This window comes from Staurois parvus, unplaced genomic scaffold (assembly GCF_062004578.1).
Source record: "Staurois parvus isolate SC_StPar_1 unplaced genomic scaffold, SC_StPar_1.0 ptg000887l, whole genome shotgun sequence".
NCBI classification, from domain to species: domain Eukaryota; kingdom Metazoa; phylum Chordata; class Amphibia; order Anura; family Ranidae; genus Staurois; species Staurois parvus.
The window spans coordinates 776,032-790,332 of record NW_028318683.1 but is presented as its reverse complement, the minus strand read 5'-3'; the positions used below and the strand labels follow the sequence as shown (position 1 = coordinate 790,332).

Genomic DNA, 14,301 nt, shown 5'->3' with positions numbered 1-14,301 from the left:
AATAAGAATCTTCAAATTGACCATCAGCTAGTAAAACAAATCAGAGGCAGTCTGCAGTAGGAAATTGGCTGTTATAGACTCTAGGTTAGGTATGTTATGTTTATGTCTGTTATATACAATTTTTTAATGTGAAAAACTCAGCACTAATGAATACCAATCTTCAATAAATCACAATAATTGTAAACATTAAAAAAGTAAAATATAATTACAATATAAGATATAAGTTGGGGAAATAAAAAAGGTATCTCCTGCGCCTCTAGATATACTACTAAAATACAGCAGCCAGCACTACGGGTGCCACAATCTAAGCACCCACAATATACAGGGAATGAAAGTAGAAAACAGTGCGGCGCTTCTATACCCTTACAGCCCTAGATGTTAGATATTACAAATACCTTATCACATGTATCTGATAAGTGATAGACTGGTGATAACACGCAATAAAGTGACTAAAACACAATAACATGAATAGTGTCCATGTGAAAATAAAATCATGCAGGTGTTCACTGCAAATGCCAATCCTCAGACAGGTGGAGTGCCCCCCTCCTCAGATAGATGGAGTGCCAATCTGCAGACACTACAAGTGCCAATCCTCAGACAGGTGGAGTGCCTCCTCACCTTCCTGCCCAGGCCCCCCAGGACCAATGAGCCTTTGGATATATAATCGATCTATTCCCCTGAGCGTGGATGGATCCCTCTGCTGGTGGGTCTCTCAGATGACAGTAATGGGCCTCTCCTCCTCTTAGCTCCTATGCAGATCGTTGGTGGTATCGATAGGTCTCCCTCCCTCACGATCACAAATGAGGAAAGAGAGCTTGCATAGTGTAAAACCACTTTATTTGAACAAGTAAAAGTCAAAAACCTACTCACATGCTTCTATAACAAATCAGGCCTTTACACCACTCAGAGGGTGTACTGTATTCGGGACCAGGTGCACCAAGATGGCGCCCGCGCCGGATGTGACGTCAGAACGTTCAGTCGTTTAAGCTCCTCCCCCTGGCGTATCTACGCGTTACGTCACTCACACACGTGACTTCATCAGGATTACGCCCATCCCGGGTGGAGCTTTATTTATCTCATTCACTGGCCAATCAGTAATTCGAGTGGGCTGAGCTTCACCACCATGATAGTGGAGCTCACCTAGTGTGTATAGCCATCGGGGACGTCTAGTAACTAAACGGGCCCGTCCCTCCTAGATATACAGATACCAATTATATCTATTGGGATAATAACTTGTATGACATGTAATTAAAATCATATGCAGGCAGAACCCTGGCATATATGAAGCAAACATATCGGTAAGAATAAAAATTATAAAAAAGATATTTTTAAAACTATAAAAATAAAAAAAATTTTAAAACTCATTCTATACCATCAGGTAAAGTCTAGGAAATAACACCTACCGCTATCATTAGGGTACTAGGATATGAAAAAAGTGTATTACTATAGAAAATACATATATAGAAGGTAAGGATATCTATACCAGTAGTGATTCCTCACTGTGATAATAAAACCATATATCTGCATAATTATATATATAAACTGAAAAACCCGAAAGGTCATGTGTGTACGGTACACCATCATCATTATAACTTGATTAAGCAACATCCTAGGACCATACCCGCCATATACCATAGTCATGTTACATACATAGGCTAATAATACCTAAACATACATCAATAAACCTAAAATGAGCCCAGGTGGAGAGTACACTGATCATTACTTCAAAAAATACTAATGAAGCAATTTAAGTCAAATTCTACGTTCAAACCTCTCGGGTGTTGGGACCTCATCAAGAAGATCCATTTCGACTCTGCCTGACTAATGGCTCTAATCTTGTTGCTTCCTCTCCAGTGATTGTTAAACTTCTCTATACCCCAAAACTTCAATTTCGTTGGATCGCTTTTATGATGTATAGCGAAATGTTTAGAGACACTATGTTTGTATAAGTTGCCACCATAAATATCCACATACAGATATTAAAGAAAAAATCTAAAGCAACATATATGTAGCGCTGCTCTCATCTATATCATTTATAATAAATATACACACCAAGTGTCAATTTATATGTGCATAAAACATCAATACACACAAGGCAAAATAGTACAAAATTAGAAGTCCATGATAGAGTGTTAAATAAAAAAGTCCTCATTGAGGTGCAAAATTTAGAAAGGACGGTCTGTTCTTTCCTTAGCAATTGTAATCAATATAAGGTAGTGTACATCTGTCAGACACCGTGCTACCATTCCCCCTGAAGACATTAGTTGTAATGAAATGCGTTGGGCAAGACATGTCTGACTTCATTACGTTCCTGCACATGCGCATTTGGTGCAGATCCCAATGTTGGAATTTTGACTGAGTGCAAGTATAATCTGTCTTTGCTAACTTTGTATATAGTCTTTGTTTAATAAAATGCACTTGCTAAGGAATAAATAAGAATACTTTAAATAGGTTTATGCTGGGTGCAGTGTGCTTCCTTCTAATTCATGGAGATCCCATGGAGCCATCCATTCAATTTGTGTCTACAGCCAGCCTATGGGAGTTCTGTGACATGTCTATAAGATCCCAGCAGGCAGCTTAAGGTGTACAGGAGCGGGAGAGACCATGGAATGATGTTTTAACCACCAGAGCTGGTTAGACCTCCTTTAATACAGGGGTCATAATATAGGGTAAGCAGTTCAGCTATCCTTTCTGGTGGTTGTGGCTGGATCTGATTCCCTGATATCCTGTCAAGGGCTGATTTTGGATTTCTTCAAAATTTTGCACACTGATGAGAATTTTCTTTGTGTGTATTGATGTTTTATGCACATATAAATTGACATTTGGTGTGTATATTTATTATAAAGGATAATGCTTATGATAAAGATGAGAGTAGTGCTACACAAATGTTGCTTTAGATGTTATATACAATTGTGTTACATGATTTTACATATGTACGTTTTTATATTTTTTTTTTTTTACGTGTAAACTTGTCGCTGGTAAAGCAAACATGGGCAGAGATATCAATGCAAACTAGTTACTTTTAAAAAAAAGAGTCCCAGGCCTTAACCCCACCTTTTTCTGTATGCCAATATAAAAAATGAATGTGAATGCCAAAGCAAAATGGCCTTCAATCTGGCTTACGTGTGGCAATTGCATGGAGACCTAGCAGATCAAAGCTCATGAATAGTTTCTATGTTACAACAGACATCTTTGTCTCTTTTTTGTAATGCCCTCCAGGTTAGCTAGATAAGTTTTTTTTAAACAGAGGCTGAGTAGCAGCCTAGGGATGAGTCAGCCTGGGGAGTGAGGTAGTGAGGTTACCTCAGGACAGGCTGGGAGACTCTATCAGGTCAGGAGCTTCTGCAGCCCAACCACCTCTCCACCTGAGAGCTTTCTGGAGGGTGGATGAGGGGAGGAGGCCCAGATCTGCATGTTTGAGGAACTTTGGCCAGGCCCTTAGCAGGATGCTGGGCATGATGTCCAAGGTAACCCTCAAATGTGGCAGAGACTGGTGGGAGAGGTGCAGTGTCGGGTGGAGGATGGACTGAGAGGATGGGTGGAGTGGGGAGCATGGGAGGGGGCTCCAGGGAGGGGAGCCCACTTGTAGGCATCTCTTCTGTCCCATGGTCTCCTTGAGAGGATGACCTGTGAAGCAGGGAAGGAGCCAGCCCAGAGTAAACCTGAAGGCAGCCACCAACCCACCAAGCAAACAGGGAAAGACAGAGTGAATACTTCAATACCCACTGGGCCAGATAAGGGGAGAGGGAGGTCAAGTGCAATACCCATCTAGTCTTCATCCATGACTGTTCTAAAACTAAAGCTCTTGGACCCCCTTGCCCAGGGAATACCCTCAGTGCAGCTGGGTGAAGAGGAGTAATCATCCAGGGTCTGATGAGGTACACTAGGAAGAGTCTTTTGGGAGTTCTTCAAGGAGAGAGACTGTTGCTTTTTTTACATAGTTGCTAAGGAGTTTTTCCTCAAGTTCTGCAGTTCTTCGGGCATCCCATATATCCCTAGATGCCATCCAAATTATTAACCTCTTAATAAAATCACAAAATCAAGCTCGAGGACTGTTCTTTGACCCCAGTGTGTAAAGTGTGGGCAATGGGTGTTGCCTGACTGTGCATAGCATAGGGAGACCCAAAACTCAGTGACCCCTAAGGAGGTAGTGCTACATATTTAACCAGGTTATTTTTATAGATTTTTTTTGTGTTTTTTTTTTTTTTTGTACAAAAAAATGACAAGTCTTGCAGAGAACAATGTTCTTCAAGAAGATTAGGCATCAAGTAAAAAACAATTGAACCTAAAATAAAATAGAGTATTATAGGACAGATAAGAAAAGACCTTTGACGCTAAGATTGTGTACAGTTCACACTTAAGGTTCAGTAAGCCAGGACAGTTATCTCACAGCAAGTAGCTTCTTTTCAACACTCTGTAATATTCTGTTCTATGGGATTTTGTAGTACAGCCATTACAAGTTTAGCAAAATAGCAATTAGCCTACACTTTTCACATAACAAGTGGCAACTGCCAAACCCAGACACATCCATCAGATTTCTAAACAGAGAAGCATGATTTCTCACTCCAGAGAACATGTCTCCACTGCTCTAGAGTCCAGTGGCGGCGTACTTTACACCACTGTATTTGATGCTTTGCATTGCACTTGGTGATGTAAGGCTTGAATGCAGCTGCTCAGCCATATAAACCCATTCCATGAAGCTCTCCATGCACTGTTGTTGTGCTAATCTGAAGGCCACACCAAGTGTGGAGGTCTTTAGCTATTCTCTTTGCAGACAGTTGGTGACTTCTGCGTACTGTGCGCTTCAGCATACGCTGACCCTGCTCTGTCATTGTACGTGGCCTACCACTTGGTGGCTGAGTTGCTGTTGTTCCCAGTTGCTTCCACTTTGTTATAATACCACTAACAGCTGACCGTGTAATATTTAGTAGCAAGGAAATTTCACGGATGGACTTACAGCTGGCAACCTATCACGGGACCACGCTTGATTTCACTGAGCTCCTGAGAGCGACCCATTCTTTCACAAATGTTTGTAGAAGCAGACTGTATGCCTAGGTGCTTGATTTTATACGCCTGTGGCCATGGAGTTGATTGGAACACCTGAATCCAATGATTTGGAGGGGTGTCCCAATACTTTTGGCAATATAGTGTATCTCCTCCTCGGGCATGCCCAGGGTCCCATCACTGGTCACGAGTGAATTGGAAGCCCCCATGTCTGTAGAAGAACTTCAAACAGCGGTGAATCTCCCTAAATCTGGCAATACTCTTAGGCAGCATTGCTTCAGCTTACAGTACTATTAAATTTTACTCCCTGTGCTATTTATTATATTATTATTATACAGTATTTATAAAGCGCCAATAGTTCGCTCAGCGCTGTACATTACAAAGGGGGACAGAACATGTGACAGAACAATACCAATACAATGCAAAACATGAGGGGATTGAGGGCCCTGCTCTTTCAAGCTTACAATCTAGGAGGGAGGGGATGGTGGCACAGGAGGAGATAGCTGTGGGGGATGGAGTGGTAGGAAGAGTGGAGGAGGTCGGCAAGTTAGCAGGGGGTGGGGTAGGCTTCCCTGAAGAGATGGGTTTTCAGGGTGCGCCTAAAGGAGAGGAGAGTAGGTGATAATCTGATGGGTTGGGGCAGGGAGTTCCAGAGGATGGGTGACACCCTGGAGAAGTCCTGGAGGCGGGCATGGGAGGAGGAGACCAGGGAACTAGAGAGAAGGAGGTCTTGTGAGGAGCGGAGTGTGCGTGCTGGGCGGTATTTGGATATTAGGTCAGTGATGTAGTTCGGGGCAGTATGGTGGACAGCTTTGTACGTCAGCGTTAGGATTTTGAATTTGATCCGTTGCGCAATCGGAAGCCAGTGGAGGGATTGGCAGAGGGGGGTGGCGGAAACGGAGCGGTTGGAAAGGTGAATGAGTCTGGCAGCCGTATTCAGGATGGACTGAAGAGGGGATAGCCAGCGGCGAGGCAGGCCAGTGAGGAGGGAGTTGCAGTAGTCGAGTCGCGATATGATGAGGGAGTGGATGAGCTGTTTAGTGGTTTCTGGAGTTAGGAACGTGCGGATTTTGGCGATGTTGCGGAGGTGGAGTCTGCACGAGTTTGTTAAAGAGTGGACTTGGGGCTGGAAGGATAGGTTGGAGTCCAAAATGACACCAAGTACTCTGGCCTGCGGGCGGGTTTGATGGTGGCGTTGTTGGACATGATGGAGAAGTCAATGGGGGGTGGTGTCCGGGCTGGAGGGAAGACAAGAAACTCGGTTTTGGAGAGGTTCAGTTTAAGGAAGTGGAGCGACATCCAGTCTGATATGTCGCTCAACAGGTGTGTGATTCGGGCGGAGACCGAGGGGGTGAGGTGGGGGGTTGAGAGATAGATTTGTGTGTCGTCGGCATAGAGGTGGTAGTTGAAGCCGTGAGAGTGTATGAGTCGGCCAAGGGAGGAGGTGTAGATGGAGAAGAGAAGGGGCCCGAGGACAGAGCCTTGAGGGACCCCAACAGAGAGGGGGAGTGAGAGGGAGGTGGTGGCATTATAGGTAACGCTGAAAGAGCGTTGTGACAGGTAGGATGAGAGCCAGGAGAGAGCAGAATCTCTGAGGCCGAGGGAGTGTAGTTTTTTGAGGAGGAGGGGGTGGTCGACTGTGTCAAAGGCCGCAGAGAGGTCAAGGAGTAGGAGCACTGAATAGTGGCCATTAGCTTTGGCGGTTAGCAGGTCGTTGGAGAGTTTGAGTAAGGCAGTTTCGGTGGAGTGTAGGGGACGGAAGCCGGACTGTAGGGGATCGAGGAGGTTGTTGTCGTTGAGGTGAGAGCATAGGCGGGCGTAGACTAGGCGCTCGAGGAGTTTAGATGTAAATGGGAGCAGGGAGATGGGTCTGAGGTTGTTCGGGTCATTGGGGTCCAGGGAGGGCTTTTTAAGTATGGGGGTGATGTGTGCATGTTTCAGAGGGGAAGGGAAAGTGCCGGAGGAGAGGGAGAGATTGAAGATGTGGGTGAGGGAGCGTAGGATGGAGGGGGAGGGAGGTTGTAGGAGTTGTGTGGGGATAGGGTCAAGGGGGCAGGTGGTGAGGCGGGCATCAGAGAGGATCTTGGAGACTTCTTCGATGGTAGTAAGGTCAAAGGTGCGGAGTGTTGGGGGAGCTTCAGTATGAGGAATGTAGGGTGGGGTGGGAGAGGAGGTCAGAGCAGTGGTGGGGCCGTGGGAGAGGGGTGTAGAGGGGGTAGCTGAGTGAGGGGGAAGGGGGTTGGAGGGAGTTTGAGCAGCGACGAAGTCCCTGTGGGTTATGTCGAGGGGGAGGGGGGATGAGGGGGTAGCTGTGTGAGAGGGGACGGGTTGAGAAGGCGTGTGAGTTGCGGCAATGTCCTTGCGAATTGTGTCAATCTTGTTTTTGAAGTGATTGGCAATCTCAAGGGCAGTGAGTGAGGTGCTGGGTGGAGGTGGGGGTGGCGAGAGTAGAGAGTTGAAGGTGGAGAAGAGTCGGCGAGGATTGGAGGAGAGGGCCTTGATGAGGGTCAGGAAGTAGGCTTGTTTGGCAGTATGGAGGGAGGAGGTGTAGGTGTGGAAGGCAGATTTGTATCGGGTGAAGGCTTGTTGGGATTTGGTTTTGCGCCATAGTCGCTCCAGGGCACGACTGTGTCGTTTGAGGGTTTTGGTGTGATCAGTCTGCCAGGGCTGGAGCGGTCGGGGTCTGATGTTGCGTGTGGTTAAAGGCGCTAGTGAGTCAAGGGCTGTTGACAGCGCATTGTTGTAGGCGGTCATAGCCAAGCCGGGGCAGGACAGGGGGAGGATGCGGTCATGGAGTTGATCAACTGCGGAGTGGAGGGAGGCAGGGTTAAGGTTGCGGAGGTTACGGCTGGTAGTAGTGTGACATTTGGAAGGGTAGGCATTGGAGGATGAGGAGATAGAGAAAGTAATCAGGTTGTGGTCAGAGAGAGGGAAGGGGGTGTTAGTGAGGTTGTGGGGAGCGCAGCGGTTGGAGAAGACAAGATCAAGGATATTACCGTCGGAGTGGGTGGTGGATTGTATGCACTGTGCAAGTGCAAAGGAGGAGGTTAAGTGGAGGAGACGGGCTGTGTCCGGGTTGTCGAGGTTGACAGGGATGTTGAAATCCCCAAGGATGATAGTGGGTAGCTCAGAGGAGAGGAAGAAGGGTAGCCAGGAGGAGAAGTCTTCCAGGAAGCGGGGTATGGATCCAGGAGGCCGGTATATCACAGCAATCTTCAGGGGGGTTGGGGAGAATAGTCGGACGCAGTGGGCCTCGAAGGAGGAGAAGGATAGGGAGGGGGGGTTTGGGAGGACTCGGAAGGTGCTCAGCGGTGACAGGAGCAGGCCAACCCCACCACCTTTACGACCGTTGGGCCTGGGTGAGTGGGTCCAGGTGAGACCGCCGTAGGAGAGTGCAGCAGGGGAGGTAGAGTCAGTGGGCTGGATCCAGGTTTCCGTAATCGCCAGGAGGTTGAGGGAGCGGGAAACAAAGAGGTCGTGGATGGCGGTAAGCTTGTTGCACACCGATCGGGCGTTCAGGAGTGCACATGAAAACGGGGGGGAGATTTTAGGGAGCAGGGGGACAGATACTAAGTTGCGGGGGTTGCGGCAGGACGTGGAGGCGGGAGGGTTTTGTGCGGGTGAGGGAGGTGGTGGAAGGCCAGGATTCGGGGAGAATGTGCTAGGGCCACATACAGTGTGCTTGCCATGTTCATTGCTCTAGGCAGTTCTGCAGCCTGTCATCCAAAGTCCTTAAAAGCTCATATTTCTGTTATACCTAAAGATGGCAAAGACCCTTCCTCCTGTGGAAGCTTTAGACTGATATCTTTATTGAATATCGATCTTAAGCTTTTTACCAAGATTTAGGCCACACGCTTTTAGTAAAACCTGTTGCTACTGGTCAGTTTAGACAAAGTAGGTTTTATACCAACCTACAATGCTCATGACAACACCATAAAATTCCTGAACCTTGTTCATGTTGCCAATTAGACTCACATCCCCTGTGTGTTTTCGGGCACAGAAAAAGCATTCTATCAGGTCAATTGGCAATTTATCTTTGTTGTCCTCTGACATATTGGATTAGGGGACACTATGATGCATTGGATTTCTAGCATAAACTCTCAGCTGTCAGCTCAGGTGAATGGAATTCTTTCTGACCCTTTTCCTATCACCAATGGGACTAGACATGGGTGTCCCCTATCACCGCTCCTCTTTGCTCTTATGCTCAAGGCTTTTCTATGTAAGGTCTGTCTTAATTTTCCTCCGCTTTTCAATACAGTTTGTACACTATTGGAAAAATGGCATCACCGTCTCCACTCCTGTTTCGGAAGATATACTTAACTTAGTTAAAATATCCATTTTGCTGAAATCTTTATATTTGTTTCAAGCATTACCCATCTCACTACCCTCCAGCTACCTCAAAAGGGTTCACATTCTTCTCACCAAATTTATCTGGGCTGGAAAAAAGCCTTGTCTCCATCCCTATCTCTTGACCTTTCCTAAACAAGTTGGGGGCTTAGCAGTCCCTGGCGTCCCACTATGTAGACTCCAGAGACTGGCCCTCTATTCCATGTTTAACTGATCCTAGGGGTTCCTTTCACTTGAACTTTTGGAGGGCTGTGCAGCTACATAATTATTTATGTTCCTTGCATTCTTCATCCCCCTTCAACTGCAACTTGACCTCCTTTGAAGAAATCTGCTCTGAGAAGGGCACTTTTCCTCATACTCTTTCTAAAATGTATGCTCTCCTGATAACACCCTTTGCAGATTGCTGCCCACCCTTTCTGGACGAATGGGAAGTAGACTTAGGTCGGACCTTCAGTGATTCTCCGAGGACGAACATAATTAGTTTTGCCCTGAAATCTTCAGTCTGCACAAAGTTTCCAGAAACTAACTTTAAGATTCTCATTAGATGGTATCATACTCCTACCCTCTTACATAAACTTTTCCCAACTACTGCTGATAAATGCTGGTGCTGATTATGTGGTGTCGGATGATCCGTCTTTGTTTCTTCTACATACTCCCGGCTTAGCCACCAAAGTATACAAAAAGTCAATCCTCCGCCGTCTTCTTAACACTTCTAAATCATGCATTCCTCTTACTTGGAAATGTACACAACCTCCGTCCATTCTACTATGGCACATAAAAGTGGAGGAATTGAACCAGATGGAGGACTTGGTCTTGACTTCACAACACAAAGAAGAAGTGTATTCCAAAACATGGGGTTTGGGGTCTGTGGAATATGTTTGTCTATTCCAAGGAGCCATCTTTGAGTTGGCCCTGCTGAGTAAAAAGGCCTTATTTAACCCCCCCCCCTCAGATGGAACCATTCCCCCCCCCCCTTTTTTTTTCTTTTCTTTTTCCTTCCTGCTTTTCCCTTCTGCTCCTGTTCTAGCTCTGTCTGCTTCATCTTGCCACTTGATTTTATCTTGTAATAACTGAGTGAGGTAGTACTCTCTCTACCCATAAGGGAGTTACAGATCAATGTTTCTTGGATACAGGGCTACATTATTTCAGGGTGCGTATACTGACCCTTGTCGGTGATGTCATTGCTCAATGCTCTTTATTGTCCCCTGTCTCTTCCAATATTTGGATTCTGGACTCGAATATTAGATCTGATTCTTACTCAAGGATGTTTCTTGTATCTAGTCATTGAACTGAATCCTGCCTTTGTATCCTGAAATGTATATATTGCCTGTCATGGAGACTGCCTTATTAATAATAAACTTACATTTGAAAAAAAAATACTGTTTGTCTTACAGAATCTCAACCAAGATACTCAATATTTCTTTAAAAGATTCCATAACTACATGGGAAGTATTGGCTGTGAGCTTATCCAAAGAAAAAGGTAAGAAATATATTAGGTTACATATGTCATAATCACCTTGTTCAGTATGTACTATGACAGTGCTAGGCCCTGCCATTGTTTGAGTATAGGGAAAACTAACACAGGGTTTGAGAAAATGCAGAGTGCAGGGCGCCAAAGCATTGTCTCTGAGTACAGAAAACTGGGTGTTTAGTTTTCTCTGGGTCTCATAATCCCGTGCTTTCATCCTGTGTCCAGGTCTTACTGGAAACTTGCAGGCTGTGTGAGTGTGTAGGTGTGCATGCTCATTATAAGCAAGTCTAAGGCCTCTTTCACGCAGGGTGGAATGGTCAGCAGATCCACTTGCTCAGGTCTGCTTGCTCTGCTTATGCTTAGCAGACACAGCCTGCTGTCCTCTATGGGCTCTCGGATGAAAACAGACCACCTGTCCATTCTATTCTATTTCCATTCTATTGTCATCCAATCTGATCCACTTGATGGATGGGGAATGGACCTCCATCTGTCTGATTTTGGTGGACAGGTTCAGATCAGATGCAGGTACCATATTTTTTGCCGTATAAGACGCACCTGACCATAAGACGCACCTAGGTTTTAGAGGCAGAAAACAGGAAAAAAAAATTCTGAACTAATGGACTGCAGACACAGTACAGGAGATGACCAGAGACTGCGGACAGCACAGGGATGACCAGAGACTGCGGACAGTACAGGAGATGACCAGAGACTGCGGACAGTACAGGAGATGACCAGAGACTGCGGACAGTACAGGAGATGACCAGAGACTGCGGACACAGTACAGGAGATGACCAGAGACTGCGGACACAGTACAGGAGATGACCAGAGACTGTGGACAGTACAAGGGATGACCAGAGACTGCGGACAGCACAGGGATGACCAGAGACTGTGGACATAGTACAGGAGATGACCAGAGACTGCGGACAGCACAGGGATGACCAGAGACTGCAGACAGCACAGGGATGACCAGAGACTGCGGACAGCACAGGGATGACCAGAGACTGTGGACAGCACAGGGATGACCAGAGACTGCGGACAGCACAGGGATGACCAGAGACTGCGGACAGTACAGATGACTGCTGACCTTTGGGGAAGTGGGGAGCGGGTACCTGAATTTGACAAGTACCCGCTCTTACTTCCGCAGAGTTTTTGTTTGATCTTATCTGTTCCTCGATCCAGCTGCGCGCTGTCTTCCCGGCTTCTGTAATGGCGCTCTGCATGACAGCCGGGTGCCCAGTGCGCATGAGCGAGAAGCACTTGCGCTTTGTGATTGGTCCGGCGGCTTCTGGGATCTGTCATGTGTCCCAGGTACCGCCTTACCATTCACAAAAAGCACCGCTTCTTGCGCATGCGCACTTGGCACCCGGCTGTCATGCCCAGTGCCCACACTACAGAAGACAGCACGCCGCTGGATAGAGGTACAGGTAAGGTCCCGCTGCAGAGCTGAGCGGCCGGCCCGGTATTCTGACACGGCTGTGGTGGAAATACCGGACCGGCCGCTCCATATTCGCCCCATAAGACGCACTGACATTTCCTCCCCAGTTTTGGGGAAGAAAAAGTGCATCTTATACGGCGAAAAATACGGTAGGTGCAAACGGGTGTGTGTAGAGAGCAATGGAGCACTTGGTCGGGTCCACTTGAAAAAAAAAAAAAACAAGCGGACACGATCGGTCTGCTCGTGTGAAAGGGGCCTTAGCGTAAAGGCTCAGGGCTCCAGCCAGGAGGGAGGTGTGCTCTTATTTGGAGACAGTGTGTTCCTCTTAGGAGACAGCTGTTCTACTCAAGAGACATCACTCCCTGCTGGAAGAGAGATTCCATGTCCATTGGGCTGAGATAGTTGAGACAGCTACACAAGGGAGACTGTCTTAGTCTGGGAGACTAAGAGAGCATATAGGAGGCTGAGAAACCTGGAAAAACTAGGCAAATCCAGGGAATCTGTAAGTCTCAGAAGAGTGAGAGAGCCTGGGGTGTCAGAAGAACCCCTATTGAGAGGCCAGAAGCGGCCCATACAGCTCTCAGCTGTGCCTACAGGCTAGGTGAGCCAGGAAAGCCCAGAGTGCCAGGGGAAGCTGAGTGATATGGTCTGAGAGACCAGGGAGAAGAGCCGCTGCTGAGGGGAGTCAGGTGGCTCAGTATTTTTTGTTACTAGTTTTTTTGGTGAAAATTCCCTGCGTGTGCAATTACAGATTGCACAATTTAACCAGTAGCCCCTGTTTAAGACAAGGGGGCTATACAAGGTATGTTTATAAATGGCATGGTAGACAAGAGGTTATATAAAGCTCACAGCTGTTGCTGTTTGCCTCTGAATGCTGGAATCACCAGATTTGGAATGAAGTTTTGTGAAGTCACTACTGGAATGATCACTGTTCTCCTTTGTCGAAGGCTCTGAAATGAAGAAGCCCTGCCAACGTAGTACCTCTGATGTTCTTAGCCTGGTCTTAGTCTGGTCTGCAGACATGGTGTCTCTAATGTTGTGCAGGAGCTTTATGCTTCCAGCGGTTGGTGATCTTTTTCTCTAGATACTACACAGGTGCAAAAATGTAAAATTCAATATTGCACCAAGTATGGATATAGGATCAAAAGTGTATGTGAGGCAGACAACTTCAAACTTAAAGTCTAAGTTTAGTTTACTTTTTTATTTAGAATTCAGAACCAGGGACAGTACTTATATTCAATGAGAAATATCCCATATGCTGCTACCTGTTCTCTTGATTGATATCCTGTGCCTCCCATACCCCCGCAGTGGCAATATTCTAGTGCTGCGGTGGCTAATACAATCAGCTGCAACTGTCACAGTCACTTGTCAAGAGTACAAACTATGCTTACCCTTCTCCTCCCTCCTCAAGTAATAGCAGCTGTCCTATAGTTTTCATCAATAAAAAACTATTGAGAGACGGCAGATGGATGAAAGGTCCTTCATTCATAGATTTCCTGTCATTGATGGGAGCTTTAATACAGCTTGTATGAATGGAGGAGGTTGACGGAAAGGACGGGAATTGTTGATGCTTTTGAAAAGGCCTGTGACAGGTCCATCCAATCATATTAACGCCCGGAGCATCACTGTTGGGGGGTATGGGGAGGGGGGGAAGGACTTTGGACTTCAACTAAGATAGCTGTCAGCAGCACAAGGGACACTTCTCATTGAATGTAAGTCCCTGACCCTTGTGCTGATTATTATTAAAAAAAATAAACTTGGGCTTTAACTCTTTCGCTGCCTGGTCCGTACAGTGTACGGAGAGTGGACACACATCATTCCCTTCTTGCTGTGACCCGAAAAGCGACATACATGACGTCACTTCTTGGTCACCGTTGTCACTTTCTCTGGCTAGAATAGAATAGAATTAAGGGTTGACATGTTCTGTGTCTATTTTCTCGGCGCAAGATCGTCTTTTTTATTTTGCCAAAATTTGGGTAATTTATTGCATTTGTTTGCCCTAAAATTCACTTTATTGTGTTTTTTACTGAAATGTTGTTTCCTA

The 14,301-nt window shown here is 46.2% G+C and overlaps 1 protein-coding gene across 1 annotated transcript in view; it reads left to right on the top strand.

Annotated features, from left to right (window-relative positions):
• Positions 1-14,301, top strand: part of LOC149442413 (A.superbus venom factor 1-like) — a 476,989-nt gene that overhangs the window by 298,418 nt on the left and 164,270 nt on the right. Inside the window, exon 22 of the mRNA XM_089656130.1 lies at positions 10,746-10,831. Coding sequence (XP_089512256.1) covers positions 10,746-10,831 — 86 coding nt within the window. The remainder of the gene's footprint in view (positions 1-10,745; positions 10,832-14,301) is intronic.